This window comes from Mus pahari, chromosome 7, assembly GCF_900095145.1.
Source record: "Mus pahari chromosome 7, PAHARI_EIJ_v1.1, whole genome shotgun sequence".
In the NCBI taxonomy this organism is placed as follows: Eukaryota; Metazoa; Chordata; class Mammalia; order Rodentia; family Muridae; genus Mus; species Mus pahari.
The window spans coordinates 68,564,098-68,582,668 of record NC_034596.1 but is presented as its reverse complement, the minus strand read 5'-3'; the positions used below and the strand labels follow the sequence as shown (position 1 = coordinate 68,582,668).

Genomic DNA, 18,571 nt, shown 5'->3' with positions numbered 1-18,571 from the left:
ATCACAACAGAATGACACTGCATGCCTGCGCAGCAGAGTCAAAACTTCCAGCATAGCGGGGGAATGAAACAGAAGCAATTTCAAACACCATTGGGTGTAACCCATGCTCCAAGATAAACTCCTCACAAAATACAGTTCCATTCCAATGTCACTGACCACATTTGAATCTACTAGGAACTGTGGCAGGGCATGCTCTGAATTTCACCTTGCCCAAGCACCAGGAGACTAAGATTTCTGATTCTAGGAACACCTCCTGCAACTAGTGTATGAATTCACAAAAGTCGAATCTGTAGCAGGACTTTGTAAACCTCCCAGGAATCAAATCCTCCAGCCCCTAAGGTCCATTGTTTCCACAGATACACTATTACAGACCCGACAGAGCCACCAGTGCGTCCATAGAACCTGATAGACTTAGTACACTAGAGACAGTATAGAAAGCCAATAATCAAAAGTTCAAAAGTTATGTTCTTTTCTAAGCCATGCACTATACTTGATAATAATTTTAAAGCTAACTCCTATGACCTCATAACCTGGCCAAAGAAATTTTAAATCGGGTATATAAAACTGAAAAGCCTCCTTCTTTGCGTTATCAATAGGAAGATAACAATTTCTTAACAGAAGATTAATTATGCATCAAGTTCTTTTTAGAATGACTTATTTAATCTTTACAGTAATCCTTTCTACTTTTTATACTTAAGTAAATGGCAGAGCTAGGACTGAACCCAAGCCTAGAGAGCTGAACCTTAAATATGTATCTTTTCCATGAAACCATGCTACTTCTTGTCTACTTTGCTCTGATAAATAAAATTCAAAGAACCAAAAGCAGAATGCCCACCCAGATTGGACTGAAAAGCAGAAAGCAGTAAAAAAAAAAAAAAAAGAATGAACTTCAAATAATGAAGTCTATAATGAATTAATTATGGTGCATAACATGCCAATGCTATCAGCTCACACAAATGTACCGCTATAAGGTGTCAGGATTAGGGACAAGTATGTGATGGGTAAGTAGGAACTCTCTTTACTAGTTTTATGATTTATCAGTAAATCAAAATTATCCTAAAATTAAAAGTATATCTTTAAATGCAAGAAAAAATTGAAAGAGCAAGGAAGTTTTAAACTCAAATATTATCCTGAACTTGCTAGCTATCTGGATGTTTCCATAGGAGGAGAAAGATAAAGTGTTGCCTTTGGCTATCAATTTTAAATCTGCCAAAGATGTCACTTACAATTTCACCACACTAGGATACTGTTTTTGAAGCGAAAAAGAAGGAGAGAAGTGGGGGCTACTGAGTTAGCTGACCAGGCAAAGGTGCTTGTCATTAAGCCTCACCACCTGTGTTCAGTCCCCAGCACCAATACAGTGGAAGAAGAGAATCAAAATCAGACGACTCTGGAGTTGTCCTCTGACCTTCACACATGTGTCATGGCTGGCATGTGTGTTCTTGCATGTGCTTGTGGGCACACACACACACACACACACACAAAACAAAAATTTTAATGGAGAACAGTTAGGTTATGTATCAAATATCTTAGCTAACCAACAATAAAGTGGTAGCAAAAAAAAGAAAAGAAAAGAAAGAAAGAAAAGGAAAGGAAAGAAGAGGGAAGAAAGCAAACCTCACCAAACTGAAGTGACAGCAGGTGATCTGAACAGCTGCCTGACAGCATGCTGAAATAGGCAATTATGACTGACTGGGAAGCAGAAACACTACAAGGCCACCCTGAAGTAAAGGTTAGGGGGAGGACATTTAGCTGTTAGAGTTTGAGAAGGGGCATCCACAGACAAATTCAACTGGCCCACAGTAGCCAGAGACAGGCTCACCAGCCCTCTCTGAGCTAAGACCTCATGCAAACCATGAAGGACAGAATCCCAACTGAAGATAGCCACATTGCACCTCCACCCTTCAGTCTCAACCCTGGCGAGCAATCCTCTGTTTGTCTGTGACAGCAAGGGTTGCTGATTCTGCCCGGATCTCCTCCAATACGCCTGCATATAGAGATGGTGTTCTTCCCAGACCTATCCATCACCTTCAAAGAGAAACTATTTATCCATCCCAGCAGCACATTGTGTGTGTGTGTGTGTGTGTGTGTGTGTGTGTGTAGGGGGTGCTGTTGGTGTCCATATTTTGAATGTTTCTACTATGGTAAATAGACTTATGCCCTAGACCATTATAATTTAGCTCTCTTCTATACTACTTACCCAGTATAAACATCCAGTTTTATTTTCCATATGCTTATTTGTATTAGGTCCATCTCAGGGTTTCTGCTGACTTTTTTTTTTTTTTAAATGCTTCTTGCCTTTGTCATCTCATTAGGCTACACACACTGCTTATTTCAAGGTTTTCAAGTTCTCCCCCTCCGGAATTTTCATTACTACCAATGCTTCTCTATCAGAACATTCCTTAGTGCTGTTCTTGACTATTGAATACACATCCTTAATAAAGACATCCCTTAGCCGGGGTGGGGGTGGGGGGGTGCTGGGGAGCTTCGGAATTAGTCTCTGAAGTTTTATCATCTACATACTGAGGGTAGTCTCTTTGTTAAAAATTTAGCTGTCCAGACCTTAAGGTCACGCGATTCGTATTCCCTTGGGAATCACTGGGCCTTTCTTTGAAAGAGCTGTCCAGTTTTCAGGCCACACTAGATAACTGCCCATTCAGAAGCTTGGCCAGAAAAGAATGTCGGTGTTTTCAGGCAGGTAAAGGTGCCTGGGGGTCAGGGAGAGAGGGAAAGGCAAGGGGTGGAGTGGGAGGCGGGTGATCGACAGGGATAGAAACGGTGCCTCCTCCTCCCACTGAATGCGAAATAGCCAATGGGGTGGCTCGGCCGGGCCGGCCGGGCGGCCAGTGCCATATAGTATGCAGCAACCGGAGGAGTCACGTTGGGGGAACGGCAGAAAGCAGCTATCCGTTTACACTACTTTGCTCTAGCAGCTATCTTAATGGTGACTGCGTGGCCTGGGGGAAACCTGATCGGCCAGATCCAGCCGAAACCGGGAGGGAGGGAGTGGGCTTTCCGGAGGGGGGAGGGGGAGGGAGGCGAAGAAGGAGGAGTAAGAGAGGGGGAAAGAAAGAGGAAAAGAGTGCGAGGGAGTGAGGGAGGGAGGAAAATAAACAACAAAAAATGTCCTCTTCCTCCCCCACCGGGCAGATTGCAAGTGCGGCGGACATCAAGCAGGAGAATGGGATGGAAAGCGCCTCGGAAGGACAGGAGGCGCACCGAGAAGTGGCGGGGGGCGCGGCGGCTGGGCTGAGCCCCCCGGCTCCAGCCCCTTTCCCCCTGGAGCCGGGGGACGGCGCGGCTGCCTCCAGGGTAAGCCGGGAGGAAGGGGCAGCGGCGGCGGGAGCGGCAGATCAGGTACAACTCCACTCGGAACTTCTGGGCAGGCACCAGCACGCAGCCGCCGCGCAGCCCCCGCTGGCCTTCTCGCCGGACCATGTCGCCTGCGTGTGCGAGGCGTTGCAGCAGGGGGGCAACCTGGACCGCCTGGCCCGGTTTCTTTGGTCCCTGCCCCAGAGCGACCTGCTACGTGGCAACGAGAGCCTTCTGAAGGCGCGAGCGCTCGTGGCCTTCCACCAGGGCATCTACCCTGAGTTGTACAGCATCCTCGAGAGCCACAGCTTCGAGTCGGCCAACCATCCGCTGCTGCAGCAGCTCTGGTACAAGGCGCGCTACACCGAGGCCGAGCGAGCGCGCGGCCGGCCGCTGGGCGCCGTGGACAAGTACCGGCTGCGCAGGAAATTCCCCTTGCCCCGCACCATCTGGGACGGCGAGGAGACGGTGTATTGTTTCAAGGAGAAGTCGCGCAACGCGCTCAAGGAGCTCTACAAGCAGAATCGCTACCCCTCGCCGGCTGAGAAGCGGCACCTGGCCAAGATCACCGGCCTCTCCCTCACCCAGGTCAGCAACTGGTTCAAGAACCGGCGGCAGCGTGACCGAAACCCCTCCGAGACCCAGTCCAAAAGGTGAGCGCCAACTTTCCTCCTCCCCCTTCCTCCCCCCACCCCTTCCCAGCTTTCTTTTCCTCCTAGCGCTCGAAAACATGGCGCTTACCTTCCCCACCAGCCTGGTCCGGCTGCCCACCTCTCCCCGCCCCCCACCTCGCTTCCCTACCGGGGTGGGGGGGTGGGGACGACGGTGGCAACGGGCGGGCGGGGGAATCCTCCCTCCTAACCCTCCCCCTCCTGCCCCCAGAAGTTTCTGGTCGCCCTCCTAGGTCCAGTCCCCGCCCCCACCTCGGCTGGTCACTGCTGCCCGGCTTCCCACCCCCATCCTGCTGCCTTTGAAGTTGCCACTCTCGCCTTGGTTCTTTTAGGGAATGTGTGTGCACGCTGCCGGGAAGGCTACTCTCACGGCGGCTCCGGGCCCGCGTGGGCTGCCGGCGCCGGCCGGGGTCCCTGCCTCCGCCGGGTCACCCGGAGCCTGGAGTGCGCACACGCTCCAGGGTACCCAGGGTTCGACTGAGCCCCGGGCTTGCCCTGGAGGTCACCAGGGGCGCTCTGGAAGGAAAAGGAGCGTTAATGGAGACTAGTGGCTCAGATGGGGTCTGGGGACGTCGAGGCTTTAATATGACAGAGTTAATCATTCACCCTGCCCGCCGCGGTTCCCATCGCTGCTAGGGCAGCGTGGGGTGTGGGTGCTGCTCGTCTCTGCGGTGTTTTGAAACCTGATTCTGAACAACTTCGGATCGGGTTACAGTGCCTCAGAGGTGGCAGGACTGAAGGACAGTTTCTTGGACCCCCCTAACACAGCATGATCCCCTACTGACTTTGGGAATAGGGGACACGCTGGCATAAGGTGGGCAGCAGGAAAGAAGTAGGGGAACTATCCACTGTCCTCCTTCAGCCATCCCACACACACAGAGACCTACAATCAATCTCTCTCTCTCTCTCTCTCTCTCTCTCTCTCTCTCTCTCTCTCTCTCTCTCTCTCGTGTAAAATGCAGGGGTTTTTTTGTTTTGTTTTTTTCAAATCTTTTGTGTCCGCTAGAGTCAGACCCTTAGCTGTGTGTGGGTGTTTACGTACGTGTGTGTGTGTGTGTGTGTGTGTGTGTGTGTGTGTATGTTGTTTAGGTGTGTGGTGGTTGTTGTTGCTGCTGCTGTTGTTGTACGGGTAAAGTAAGCAGAAGGTTGATGATCCCCTCCTCGCGGGGATTGGAGAGAAGAGAATCAAAATGCAGTTCAAATGTTTTGCTCTGGGAAGGAACCTGGGAGCCATGGAAGCAGCCGGCCTGGGCCAGGTGAAGGTGATCACCCTGCGCATTCCAGAGCCCGCCCTCGCTCCTATGCCCTGCGCCCGGGTGGAGCCCGAGGCCCACAGCTCACCCCAGGCAGGGAGAGAGGCGCACTGTGCAGCCCTGACCCTGGTGGCCGGTAACCATAAACAAAACATGCTGGGCGACCTGCGAGCACCCTCTCAGTCTTGAGAAAGGGGGAGAGACCCAGAGTAGGAGCACTGGTTAGGCGACCCCACCTACCCCGGAGTGCTCTGCAGATGGACTGAAGGAATCTCCTAGGCACTGGGTAGGAAGCCGGTGGCACATGCAGGCCAGCTGTCCTGTAACCTTTGCTATGGAACCAGCCCAGTTCCCAGGATCCACACACACACACACACACACACACACACACACACACACACACACACACACATCCTGAGCCACGCTCTGCTGTCTTCATCCTCCTCCCCATTAACTCCACACCCTCAACCCCCAGCCCAGTTGCCTGGTCTAGGCCCCTCTCCGGATCTACCTCCCACCCGCACCCTTGGTGAGTCACCCTCACCAATGGCGACGGCTGCTCTGCTTCAGCTCATAAATCAAAGCGCTTTCTGCGCTCCTGGCCCCAAAGCCCAAAGCCTGGGTAATCCCCTCCCCTCAGCTTGAAAGGAAACCGACCACACTGGGATGTTGGATCCTCAGCTGGACCAAGTCTCACCAGGCTTCCAAACTGCTTCTGTCCTGCCCCGCCCAGACTCAAACCAAAGGAAGAAAACTGCCACCATTCCTCCCTGACCCGAACTTGGTATTTCCCTTATGTCCAGGATCCTGGAATAGGAGGACTGAAGACTCAGGGGAGGAGTCTGATGGTTACAAGGCCACTGAGTGATGCCCACCTTTTCCCTCCCACCTCACCAGAGCACTGGATGGTGTGTGTTAAATAGGCCCCTATGGCTTCCTTTGGATTCAAAGGCAACTGCATATCAAGAGTTGTCTTTCCTATAAGGACAAAGCACTTTATTGAGTGAGAGTTGTCTCTCTGGTGGAATAGAAGTTTGGGAAGAGGTGAGAAAATGGCCTCTGGCTACCTAACTGGCAATAAAACACCTCACCCCTCCTGCTCCTTGGGCAATTCCATCTACCTTCAAAATAACATGAATCTGAGCTGGCTCTCCTAAACAGCAAGACGACACATTAACATTTCATGAATTGTTTCTATGGCAGAGGTAGCAGTCCTTTTAACAGTTGGAGTAGCATATGAATGTTCTAAGAATGAAAATACAATATTAAAGTGCTTTCAGTTGAATTTTACATTGTCCAACCTTCTGGTCTTTTTCTGATTTTATTTTATTTTATTTTTAAATTTATTTTTATTTATTTATTTTATGTAAGTACACTGTAGCTGTCTTCAGACACTCTAGAAGAGGGAGTCAGAACTTGTTACGGATGGTTATGAGCCACCATGTGGTTGCTGGGATTTGAACTCCGGACCTTCGGATGAGCAGTCGGGTGCTCTTACCCACTGAGCCATCTCACCAGCCCCTTATTTTATTTTTTTAAGGGATTCAAATGCATTGTCTCATTCTCTGGCTGGGCAGAATTTGCTTAAAACTTCGTAGTTTCAACAGGGCCAGCAGATAATTCTATTGTGCTTTGCTTAAATATTGCCTTTAATGAGTTTGAAGGATGTTTTACAAACTGTCGATTGTCAAACCCTTGACCTTCACAAATGTCTTCTCCTCCCCCTGAACAGCGAATCAGATGGCAACCCCAGCACCGAGGATGAATCCAGCAAGGGACATGAGGATTTGTCTCCTCACCCACTTTCAGGTGCATCTGATGGAGTCACCAACCTCAACCTCTCTAGCCACGTGGAGCCAGTATATATGCAACAAATTGGAAATGCTAAGATATCACTAAGCTCGTCTGGAGTTTTGTTGAATGGAAACCTAGTACCTGCAAGTACTTCACCTGTCTTCCTTAATGGCAATTCTTTTATTCAGGGACACAATGGAGTTATCCTTAATGGACTGAATGTGGGAAATACACAGACAGTGTCACTGAACCCACCCAAAATGTCTTCAAACATTGTGGGCAATGGCATAGCCATGACAGACATCCTGGGATCTACCTCCCAGGATGTGAAAGAATTCAAAGTCCTCCAGAGTTCTGCTGTGAACTCAGCAGCCACCACCTCCTACAGCCCTAGTGCCCCTGTGTCATTCCCAGGGCTGATACCCTGCACTGAAGTGAAAAGAGAAGGCATTCAGACAGTGGCCTCCCAGGACGGTGGCTCTGTGGTGACTTTTACTACACCCGTGCAAATTAACCAGTATGGCATTGTCCAGATCCCTAATTCTGGAGCAAATGGCCAGTTCCTTAATGGAAGCCTTGGATTCTCTCCACTGCAGCTGCCTCCTGTCTCAGTAGCAGCTTCACAAGGTAAAAGCTTCATTTGGTACCAATAGTGCACCAGGGCGTGTGTTGGTTAGTTGCTATCAGTGACAGTTTTAGTGAAAGCTATAGATTCGTGTTATTGTCCAGATACATCATTCGTTTACACAGTTACAGAATAGCCTTGATGTGCTTCCCAGTACCTAAATACTATCCAGCTTGCCTGACTTTCTTACATCCTGGGGAATGGAGTTTTATCTTCCCCAAACAGAATGGAAAAGTACCATTTCTAGCAGACCTTGCCAACTTTACAATTATAGGAATATGGCAAGTCAATCAGTGCTTATAAAATAACCCAGTACTTGACGTTTTAAAATTAAAAATTAATAAAATTGCTAGGAACATAAAATTAGTCAAGCAGTTATTCATTTGACCAGAAAACATTTTAAAAAGAATAAACTGAAAGACAGAATGTATTCTTGCTTGCATCGTGTTCTTCCTATAATTAACAGAAAAACCTAAAAAGACCTAAAAGAAATTTAAAAGAACATATGCTTTTCTGTTGCTCTGGATGTGTGTTGGTGTCTCAGCTGTGTGGGTTTATATTTATGAAAACAATTGTGTCATTGTGTGTTTGTGGCTTTCCTAACTGCAGTCTGTTAGAGAAAGAAAGTAAGCCTGAGGCTGGCACATCAGTTCCTCAGGAATGTGAGTCAAATCTGTATCACTTGTCATTTTTCTCTGTGCTGAAATAGGAACAGTTAGAATTGGGCACAGGAAGCTGAGGAGCCTCTAACTCTTAGAGGTGAGAGATGGTGATCATGTCCTCGCTCCTGTAAGCAGGTCTGAAAGCCCAGATCTTTACCAAAGGTCAACCTGCAATAAGGTCAGGGGTTTTTATTGTTGTTGTTGTTGTTGTTGTTGTTTTACAAGTCTCGATTCTGTAGCTAACGTCTACTTCAACTATTAGAGGCATTAGTGAAAAATAGTTGTACATTTCATTCTGTATATTTGTCTCTTTAGAGAAAAAGCCAGTAAGCCGCCATGCTCCTGTAGTACACTCTCCATTATGATGTAAGAGTTAACCTAAGTCACACTCTAATTTAGGACAAAAGATAAACACCCCAGAGAAAGCCAAATTATCTATGACTCCAACCCATTTTGCCTCTGTATGAAAGTTTCCAAGCAGTTTTTAGCATTCTAGAGACAACAAAGAGAGTATGAGCATGTATGCATGTTAGCAGAGGAGAATGCAAAATGCTTTTCATCTGAAATCAAGAAAAGTGCTATCACTTTAATAGCCAGGGTTGTCTGGGGGGGGGGGGCACTTTTTTTTTTCCTTTCAGTTTTTCAAGACATGGTACCCCTGGCTGTCCTAGACCTGATTCTGTAGACCAGGCTGGCCTCAATCTCAGATCTGCCTGTCTCTGCTTCCAAGTGCTGGGATTAAAGTCATGAGCCACCACTGACCAACAATAGTTTTTCAATGGGATAGTTACCAAGAATAAGAATAGCATTGTCAGTTAAAATAGCCAAGATCAAATGATGAGCTCCCTACCCTTTGACTCTCTGGAGTAAGTTTAACCAGATGGTTCCAGTAGGCAACTCCTTTGTAGTAGTTGAATATTACAGATTGCTGTAAAGCATTTTGGAAATTTGGACTTTGTTTTTAAAAATACTAAGATAGGGTATGGTGGTGAATGCCTGTCTATAATCCTAGCACTTGGGAGACTGAAGTTGGAAAATGGGGTTCAACGCCTGCCTGAGCTACCTAGTTTCATAGAGCTACATTCAAGCTAAAGTAGGTTACATAGTGAGAGTCCATCTCCAAAAAAAAATGTACCAAACCAAAGCAAATTAAACTTACACTAAACATTCTTTAAAATGTCCAGAAACATAGTCCTTTCTTCCTAGGTATAGGGAAATGTTATATAGGAAGTTTGAGGAAAAGCAGCCTGCTGATATCTTTTTTCATTTTACAATCAGGATTTGAGGCTTTGTTTGTTTGTTTGTTTTCTCCTTTAGCATCATTGCACAATTGTACTTTGTACCTGCACCTGTGTTTTTTTCTGTTCTGTTTTTGTACTGATTAATTTGTACCTCAATTGCAGCTATACTTAAAAATCACGTTCTAGCCAGACATGGTGGGTGGCACATGTCTTTCATCCCCGCCCTTGGGAGGCAGAGGCAGACAGATCTCTGTGTTTAAGATCAGCCTGGTCTACAGAGTGAGTTCTACGACAGGTAGGGCTATATAGATAGATCCTGGCTTAAAACAGCAACAACAACAAAATCATGTTTTATGTCTGAAGCCTTGGGTTCAATTCCCAGTACTGAAAAAGAAAAAATCATCCTTTGGAATATATCTGTTTTCCCCTTCATTTATATAAGTTAGTGTTTTTCCATCTCAGAGTATGTTATTTTACTTGTGTTTAATAGCTGTTGGAAAAATATTGCATATGTTGTTATTTATGATTCTATCAAAAAATAATCATTTTGTGGGCATGTCTGCTAGTGAACAGTTTCACAAACACACTCACACAAAGCAAAGATTAATTGTAATTTTGAAGTCTATAAGACTTTTAAAACACACTGAAAACCAAAGGTTTAAAATAGGGGCAGTTTGTTCATGTGTATGGCCTGAAAAAAAAAAAAATTAAGTTAAAGAACATATACAGAAGTGTTTTTTCGTAACTGTATTTTTTTTTTTTTTAAGGCAGGGTTTGTCTGTGTAGCCCTGGCTGTCCTGGAACTCATTCTGTAGACCAGGCTGGCCTTGAACTCAGAAATCTGCCTGCCTCTGCCTCCCAAGTGCTGGGATTAAAGGCGTGTGCCACCACTGCCCAGCTCATAATATCGTGATAGTCTTTGTGTGATAAATACTTATGTACTAGTAGTTAACATTTTTAAAGGAGTTCAAATATAGTCTTTTCATTGAGTTTCTCATAGAAAGACATTCCTTTGCTTATATAAAGTGCTTAAAGATGTTGGAAGCCATGGGTGGCCCTGGGGACTTCTTCACATATCACATACAGTCCAGTTATCTAGACTGCACAGATTCAAGGAGGGCAGCCTCGATTGAGTAAAGGAGTTGATTAGACCTCTAATTGAAAAGTGGGGTAGATAAGTACCCCATATTAATCCCCCCCAGAAAGCTCCCTAAATTCATCTTTCTCTCTCTGCTAATATTTGGAGACTCAAGTCATCTGACTGCCATCTTCTAGTCTCCACAGACCAATCAAGTGGGGCCTCAAAAGATGTACCCCTTTGACAGAGGCATTAATTCTAGCCCTCTATGTTTTTCTTTATTTTTAAGAAAAGAAAAGAAAAGAAAAGAAAAGAAAAGAAAAGAAAAGAAAAGAAAGAGCACTCCAGGGTTACCATTCATTTCTCCCATCGCTACAACCCTGAAAATTTAAAGTTAGCACAACAAATGGGGGAGAGGAAAAAAAAAAAAAAAGCTAGAGGGTTTTGTTGACTCGAGACTGCTTTATTGGTAGTTCGTGGGAGTCTGAGACTTGTCTGTACAGGTTGATGTCGTTAACTTGTAAGTTCCAGAGAAACTCATTTTCTGTGGAATTTTCATTTACATTTTATGCTCAGTACCTGAGCAGTCCTAACGGAACTAGTTTGTTTTGCACCTTCTCTCTTTCTAACTGGTAGAGTTAGTGATCACTAGCGACTGATTAAGAGATGGTAAGTCTGTGATAAAGAGCCTGAAGCTTGGACAGAATTTTCTCACTTCTTTTTTTCTTTTTCTTTGCAATAAGGTCTTACTGTGTAGCCCAGACTGGCCTCAAAATCAATCTTCCTGCCTCAGCTTTTATCCCCAGGTCCCACATACTTGCTTGTTTTTGATTGGTTGGTTTGTATTTTTGTTTGTTTTAATTTTGGGTGATGCTGAGGCATAAACCCAAGGCCTGCTGCACCATGTAGGTGATCTGCCATGGAATCCCTCTCCCCAGGCCTGCTTCCTAAGCCACCTGCAGTTTCTCTCTCTCTCTCTCTCTCTCTCTCTCTCTCTCTCTCTCTCTCTTTGGTTTTTTGAGACAGGGTTTCTCTGTATAGCCCTGGCTGTCCTGGAACTCACTTTGTAGACCAGGCTGGCCTTGGACTCAGACATCCGCCTGCCTCTGCCTCCCAAGTGCTGGGATTAAAGGCCATGCCGTCACGCCCGGCTCCTCCTGCAGTTCTTTCATTGGTCCTTACAATGACATGGGAGATTAACAAATATAGATACAATGTAGCTCAGTGACAGAATCTTTACCCAGCAGATAGAAAGCTCCGGGTTCAGTCACCAGCACTGCAAAAAAGAAATACAAAATGTATCTAGAGCAAGTTTGTCTGCCTGAGGCCTGAGTCTGGGACTCTGCAGGTTACTATGCTGAAGCTGAACTATGTTACATATTTAAGAGTCACCTCTCCATAAATACTATACCTGAGGAAAAATCGTGTTTGCTAAAGGAGTGACTGTGTACTTATTTTTCTTTCTGTATCATTTTCATCAATGCTAATTGGTCTTCTCCCCCCTAGGTAATCTTTCGGTTACCCCAAGCACTTCGGACGGAAGCACATTTACAAGTGAGCCAGCTACAGTCCAGCACGGTAAACTTTTCCTGAGCCCTCTTACCCCCAGTGCAGTGGTATACACCGTTCCTAATTCAGGCCAGACTGTAGGAGCCGTGAAACAGGAAGGCTTAGAAAGAGGCCTGGTCTTTTCTCAGTTGATGCCTGTCAATCACAGTGCACAAGTAAATGCAAGCCTGTCTTCGGAAAATCTCTCTGGGAGTGGCCTCCATCCACTGACCTCTTCGCTGGTTAACGTGTCCGCCGCGCACGGTTTTTCCCTGACCCCCCCTACACTACTTAATCCCGCTGAGCTCACCCCTGACCTTGCCGAGAGCCAGCCAGTGTCTGCACCTGTGACAAGCAAATGTACTGTGTCATCTGTCAGCAACACCAACTATGCAACCCTTCAGAACTGTTCCCTTATTCCGGGTCAAGACCTATTGTCCAGTCCGATGACCCAAGCTGCCCTGGGTGAGATCGTACCCACAGCTGAAGAACAGGTGAGTCACGCCTCGCCAGCAGTCCACCAGGATTTTGTCAGAGAACAACGCTTGGTTCTGCAGTCAGTCGCTAACATAAAAGAGAATTTCTTACAAAATTCTGAGAACAAAGCAACAAACAACTTAATGATGTTGGACTCAAAATCCAAGTACGTCCTGGACGGCATGGTTGAAGCCGGCTGTGAAGACCTAGGTACAGACAAAAAAGAGCTGGCCAAGCTCCAACCCGTCCAGTTGGATGAAGACATGCAAGACTTATAAGCCCGATTCACTCCACATCCCTCCTTCTCTGCTTTAACAGGAGCAAATCCTTTTCTTTGTGAAGCCCCGAAGATGGAGAGCTTCTATTCATTTAGAGGAAAACACTGTACTTCTGCAAGCAAGCGCATTCGCCTTGGGCTGCATGAAGAGCGTAGTTAAATACACAGGAGTGGACCTGCACTGCCGAAGCCTCTCTGGTCACATCGTCCTCGGGGCGAGGCAACAAGTGAATGCATCCATCAAACCATCGTCTATCATTTAGTCAGCAGTATAACTCTACAGGCGAAATGGAACGTGACAGTATTTCAGATTTAAAATGTATACACCTAACTTAGAAAATTAAATAATAGCTCCAGGCTCTTGGAAGCAATGCAGTTGGGTTTTTTGTTTGTTTGTTTGTTTGCTTGTTTGTTTACTTTTACTCCATGGGCATTGAGATGGTTAAGAAACAATGGTACTCTAGACTATCATAAGGGTATATTTTTCAAATTATGTAGCTTGTATGTGTGTGTATGTCTGTGTGTGTTTGTGTATACATACACACATTCAGCATTTGGGGGAAAGGCTTGGTTTTAAGTCTCTACGTGTTTCCAAATGTGATTGCTAATAGTCAAACGTGGCAGAGAAAGTTTGAAATGCCACTAAACTCTGACACAACTTGGGTACGAATGTAAATACAGGTCTCTAAGCAAGATCTGAGTAAGTACAGTAAGTTTTTATTTATACCGTGTATGTCTCTCTTGAACATGGCTCTGTGAACTGAAAAGGAACTGTCTTCTTACTGTTTAATTTATATTTATTGTTTGAATGGGAATAGGACATCTTTGTTTCCAACCAAGTTTTATTTTTATTTTTATTTTTTTATTTTTTTTTTTGTAATTTTTATCAAGAGTCTATTGAGGTCAATGTTAATTAACACTGAAACAGGAACTGTTAACCCCCACTACTGGAACTTTGTCACTTCTCGTCACATCCTTCTTACTTTAGCAACTTTGATTCATTTAAATATGTTTTCTATAGACTCCTATGTGCCTTTTTACCTTGTGGCCTTTTTATTACTAGTAAGGTATAGAAGTGTCAGCAGCATTGTTGATGGTTCTTTTGTACCGTCAAACAGGGTTAAGTTTACCACAGAACCCCTGCATAAGGCAGGACTTCCATTTCACTAAATATCATGTGGAAGTCTTGTCATGCACATGGATAGACAGATATTGTTGATGCTTTTCATTATAATGAAAGTAGAAAAGTATAGAAGACCATGAAACAGCAGTTCTGCAGGCTATGAAAATAACCTTTTTTTATTCTGTTTTGGTTTTAGTTTTTTTGAGACAGGATTTCTCTGTTTAACAGAGAAACTGTTACTGACTGTCCTGGAACTCGCTCTGTAGACCAGGCTGTCCTTGAACTCACAGAGACTCACATGCCTCTGCCTCCCTAGTACTGGGATTCAAAGCATGGGCCACCACTACCCAGCTTGACAACAACCATTTTAAAGTAAATAAAATATATGTAAATTGTACTAAACAAAATCTGTCCGACTGAAGCTCATTCCCAGTGTTTCGAATTGGTCGGTATACATGACTGTCACCTGTCCTATTTAATCGAGCAAATCCTTCCAGTTTCTGTAGGAAATTCTTTTTAAAAGTTTTAGTAGGACTCTGCATCTGCGAAATAACAATGCAATGCCTTTATGCCGTTAGTCCAGGGCATCTCTGATTTCAGAAAGAAGGCGACTTTTTCTAAGGTGACTTCTCAATTGCTAAGCACAAAGATAGTACCACTCCTTGTTTTTTTGTTAAGGTGGTGGAAGGGACTGCTTGGTTTCCAACATGCTCATCAGCTAAGCCTGCAGAGTAAGGGTCACTGCAGATTTAGCATCGGGAACTTTCAGTCAAGATTAAGAGCCCTATGAAGAATTCTGTGCCCATCATTTTGATAAAGAACCTAAATCCCATTTTTATGAAGTTGGTGAATGTCCCTCAATTGCTGAAATACGCAATTTGGGCCAGAGGTTGTTTGTTTGTTTGTTTTGGGTGTTTTTGTTTTGTTTTCACGAAGCCAGTTGCTTCAGTGTGGTTTTCCACTCTGACACTACTTACACAGCTTGGCTGCCCCCATCTCCCTCCCAGTTATTTACTGATCATATTAACGTGATTAGCAAGCATCCTGGTCTTGTAGTATAGTTTACAAAAAAATGATATTTTTCACTAGATTGCTGCAGATATCAAGAGGACATTATTTTAAAATACCTGTCTGGTAAGGGAAGTGGGAAAGTCAAAACGTTCTATAAGGTGGGTGTGTGTGGGTGTCTGCGTGCGTGTGATGGAAAACTCCCATATATCTGACAAAAGTATCTTTTTTATTCCGAGTTCTTCCTCTTTTTCTCCTTACGAGAAAGAAAAGATAGCACAAAACTAAGTACTTACCTAGGAAATGTATTCATATTCCAACATGATGAGCTTCTAGCCCTACAAACACCCCAGGTAGCTATACAGTCCACCCGGTAAGAATCACTGCTCATTATGAGAACTTATGTTCTATTCTATTCTTTCAGTAAAATAAGGGCCAGTTGATATGCAGCCCGTGTATGTGTGAATGGAATATGGTAAACCCCGTGATCTCCGTGCACAGAATTGCAAATGACTTTTCCCCCAACACCAAGGGTCAGCCTTAGAGCCCTTGGAGTTCACGTGGCAGAATATCCTTCTTACATAAACTAATGCTTGAAGATGCTGCAAAGGATCCTCTAGTGATCCCTGATGAGGAATCAAAATAGAGGTACATAACCCCCCTTTAAACCCAACCCCTGCTGCTGGCTGTGGGGTTTTCTGGTGCCAGCCTATCTATGCACTCTATAGCCACAATTGGCACTCAGCTCTTAGTTACCTCTAGTAGAGAGGATGGTCTCTAGCATTCAAAGGAGGTTCATTCCCCCCCCCCAAAACAAACAAAGGCACCTGTGTTGTACTGCATAAATATCTCATGTAGATTTATAGTAAAGATGTAATACATGTTCTGGTGCCTTTCTTGTGTTGTGAAAGGCAAGTAGATATTGTAGCCATAGGTCTTTTTTTTAAATCCATAGTTGAATTGCACACTGACCTTAACTCTCTGTATGTACCCTTGTTATTCTGCATGTTAAAGCTGGAATTCTTGGGCGTGTATGGCAGACTACCCTGCTACATCCTCAATATGTGAATATTAGTGCATAAACTCGAGTCCTCTCTCAAATGTTTTTGACAGATCATCTCATAAAAATAATTCAGGAAGTCTGTGGGGAAAGTAATTATGTTTTACAAGAGCAGTTTCAAAGTCTTCCTAAAACTTGGATGATAGAACCTAATGGTTATTTTGTGTCTAATCGAGACATTTCAATTTAATTAGATATTTCCACCATATGTTTTATTAATCCAAATTATATTGCATGTGACTCTTTGGGCTTTCAGGGTTTCTCGAAAAAAGTGTATCATTTTGTTGCATGTACTGTATGTTCAGAGGCAATCAGTTGTATACTCAATATGGTTTTACTGTGCCTTACCTGAAGAGAAACTCTACACAGAATGTATGACACGGGGTGGGGAACAGAGCCTCTACTGCACTGTGAGGTGATAGCACACGGCATGGCCCAGAGCATTTCTGTGCTTAATTACCCAACCAAAGAGATCTAAGGTCTGTATGTTGTACTGTAATGGGGGTTATGCCTGGACAATTTAAGTGTTTTATTTGTTTTCTGAAATGATGTGAACTTATTTTTCTAAACACTATGCTAAATAAACTTTATATTTATACATACTTTGTGTTGAAGAAAGATTATTTGGGGGAATGCTACTCTTTAGAATGAGAGAGTAACCCATTTCATTAGACAATAAACGGGATGATTTTATGTTTGCCTAGAAGAGGAAAGAGTGAGAAAATGAGAATATTTCAACTGGAAAATACTCAGAAGACCAATTGGAGTGATTTTAGAAAAGTAATCTGTGTTGTTCTTTGTACAGAATTCTGTAACTCACTTAGCTGTACTATATACTCAGCTAAACCGTAGTGTCTATCCTTAGAGACCAGTAATATGCCTTACTTGTTTTTCTCTCCCAAGAGCTGGATGTGGAATATGGCACCTAGGCACACTACAGGATTATGAGGAGAGTGCCAAAGACCTTTCTAGGACTGACTTATTAAAATGTAAGCTCTGTTGCTCACTCCTAGGGTACTGCTGTTAACCAAATTGTGATTATTCCCCAGGGGGATAAGTCAATTTGGCTAAAGCTACATTTCTGTTGAGTGGAGATGATTGAGTGCTAATTTAGTTTGGTCCTAATTTTATAATTACATAAAGTCTGAATTCTATTCTTCTACTCCAACACAGGAGATGTTTACCAACCAGATCAGGAAACAGTGGCACAATTCTTCTACAAATCTAGCTAAAGCTATCAAGTTAGTGTCCAGTGGAATGTCTAGACACATTCTTGCCATTCAACTCATTTGGCAATGTTCTCTGTAGAAGTCAAACCAGTTAAGCACAAAATGAAGTAATTACATTTCATAACTTTTTCACCAAACATGCATTGTAAAGCATTTGAAAGGTTAGTGTTAGGCCTTGTTTAAACCTTGTTTGTGGCTCCCCCAAAGCTAGTTAATCTGCTAAAGTTCAACAGGAATTCAAAGCCTTTGGCTCCCTGATTCCATCCTGCTTTTCCAATCTCTCAGAAGACACCTTGGTAGCTGATGAACAAGGCGTACTCACACAGAAGTTAGTACCATCAAAATAGCAAAGAATAAGCCAGGCGGTGATGGCACACGCCTTTAATCCCAGCACTTGGGAGGCAGAGGCAGGAGGATTTCTGAATTCAAGGCCAGCCTGGTCTAGAGAATGAGTTCCTGGACAGCCAAAGATACACAGAGAAACCCTGTCTCAAAAAAAGCAAAGAATAACGGAATCGTAAGTGGGGAGTGGTTGGGCACAAAACAGATTCAACCAGAAAGGTCTGAACAAGTACTGTTTCAGCACCGATGTTTAAATGATATGATTCAGAACTGAAAGGAGAGTGTACCAACACAAGGGACAGACAGCAAATTTAAAGTCTCTTGGAGAGAAGAAAGTCCCAATTTCAAGATTAACTTCAGGTATAGATGGGGCCTCATGGAGAGTTAAGCAGGGGCAACATCAAATGTAGAGCTCAGGGTCAGGGTCAGGGTCAGGAACTTTGGATTTTGAGTCTGATAAGACCTTGGTGGTTTTTAGGCAAATACAAATTTAAAGCACAAATATAATGATTTGCACTTTATACTCTAGAAAATGAATTTAAAGAAGACGAAAGGCAGGAGCTGGAAAACATTGCCATGTTGTGCTGAGTTGTCAGACAGAAAATAGATGAGGATCAGAAGCCCTGGAACAGTGGGGAGGGCCATTTGCCCACAAAGACCTCCAGAATAGTATGTCCTCTAAGCACTCCACTGCAGCAAGCCAAAGCCACTCTGCCCCCTGAAACCCAGGCTGGTGGATTCTGATTCCTAACTGCGAATGTCCTTAACTCTACCTGTGAAAAGTAAAGCATCGTCTCCCTAAGCCTTGTCATGTTTCAGGGCTGGGGACACGCTAGACAAGTGCTCTGTTGGGTCTCCCAGGCCCCAGGTC

The 18,571-nt window shown here is 44.5% G+C and overlaps 1 protein-coding gene across 3 annotated transcripts; it reads left to right on the top strand.

Annotated features, from left to right (window-relative positions):
- Nucleotides 1-2,874: 2,874 nt before the first annotated feature.
- Nucleotides 2,875-16,731, top strand: Six4 (SIX homeobox 4). Of its 3 annotated transcripts, XM_029541137.1 has the most exons (4): nt 2,875-2,944; nt 3,151-3,965; nt 6,969-7,657; nt 12,143-16,731. In XM_029541137.1, exons 1-4 carry the CDS (start codon nt 2,942-2,944, stop codon nt 12,937-12,939), a joined length of 2,304 nt encoding a protein of 767 aa, XP_029396997.1. In that variant the 5' UTR covers nt 2,875-2,941; the 3' UTR covers nt 12,940-16,731. The 3 variants fall into 3 exon arrangements, with proteins under 3 accessions (XP_029396997.1, XP_029396998.1, XP_021057552.1); XM_029541138.1 differs by lacking the exon at nt 12,143-16,731 and having other exon boundaries at nt 6,969-7,683; XM_021201893.2 differs by lacking the exon at nt 2,875-2,944 and having other exon boundaries at nt 3,124-3,965.
- The last annotated feature ends 1,840 nt before the right edge of the window (nt 16,732-18,571 follow it).

What these genes read in the sequence shown, in the direction of transcription:
- Six4 (XM_021201893.2), top strand. Translation starts at nt 3,124, where the DNA reads ATGTCCTCTTCCTCCCCCACCGGGCAGATTGCAAGTGCGGCGGACATC. An exon ending in TCCGAGACCCAGTCCAAAAG is followed by an intron (nt 3,966 to 6,968) that starts GTGAGCGCCAAC and finishes CCCCCTGAACAG; the next exon opens with CGAATCAGATGGCAACCCCA. An exon ending in CTCAGTAGCAGCTTCACAAG is followed by an intron (nt 7,658 to 12,142) that starts GTAAAAGCTTCA and finishes TCTCCCCCCTAG; the next exon opens with GTAATCTTTCGGTTACCCCA.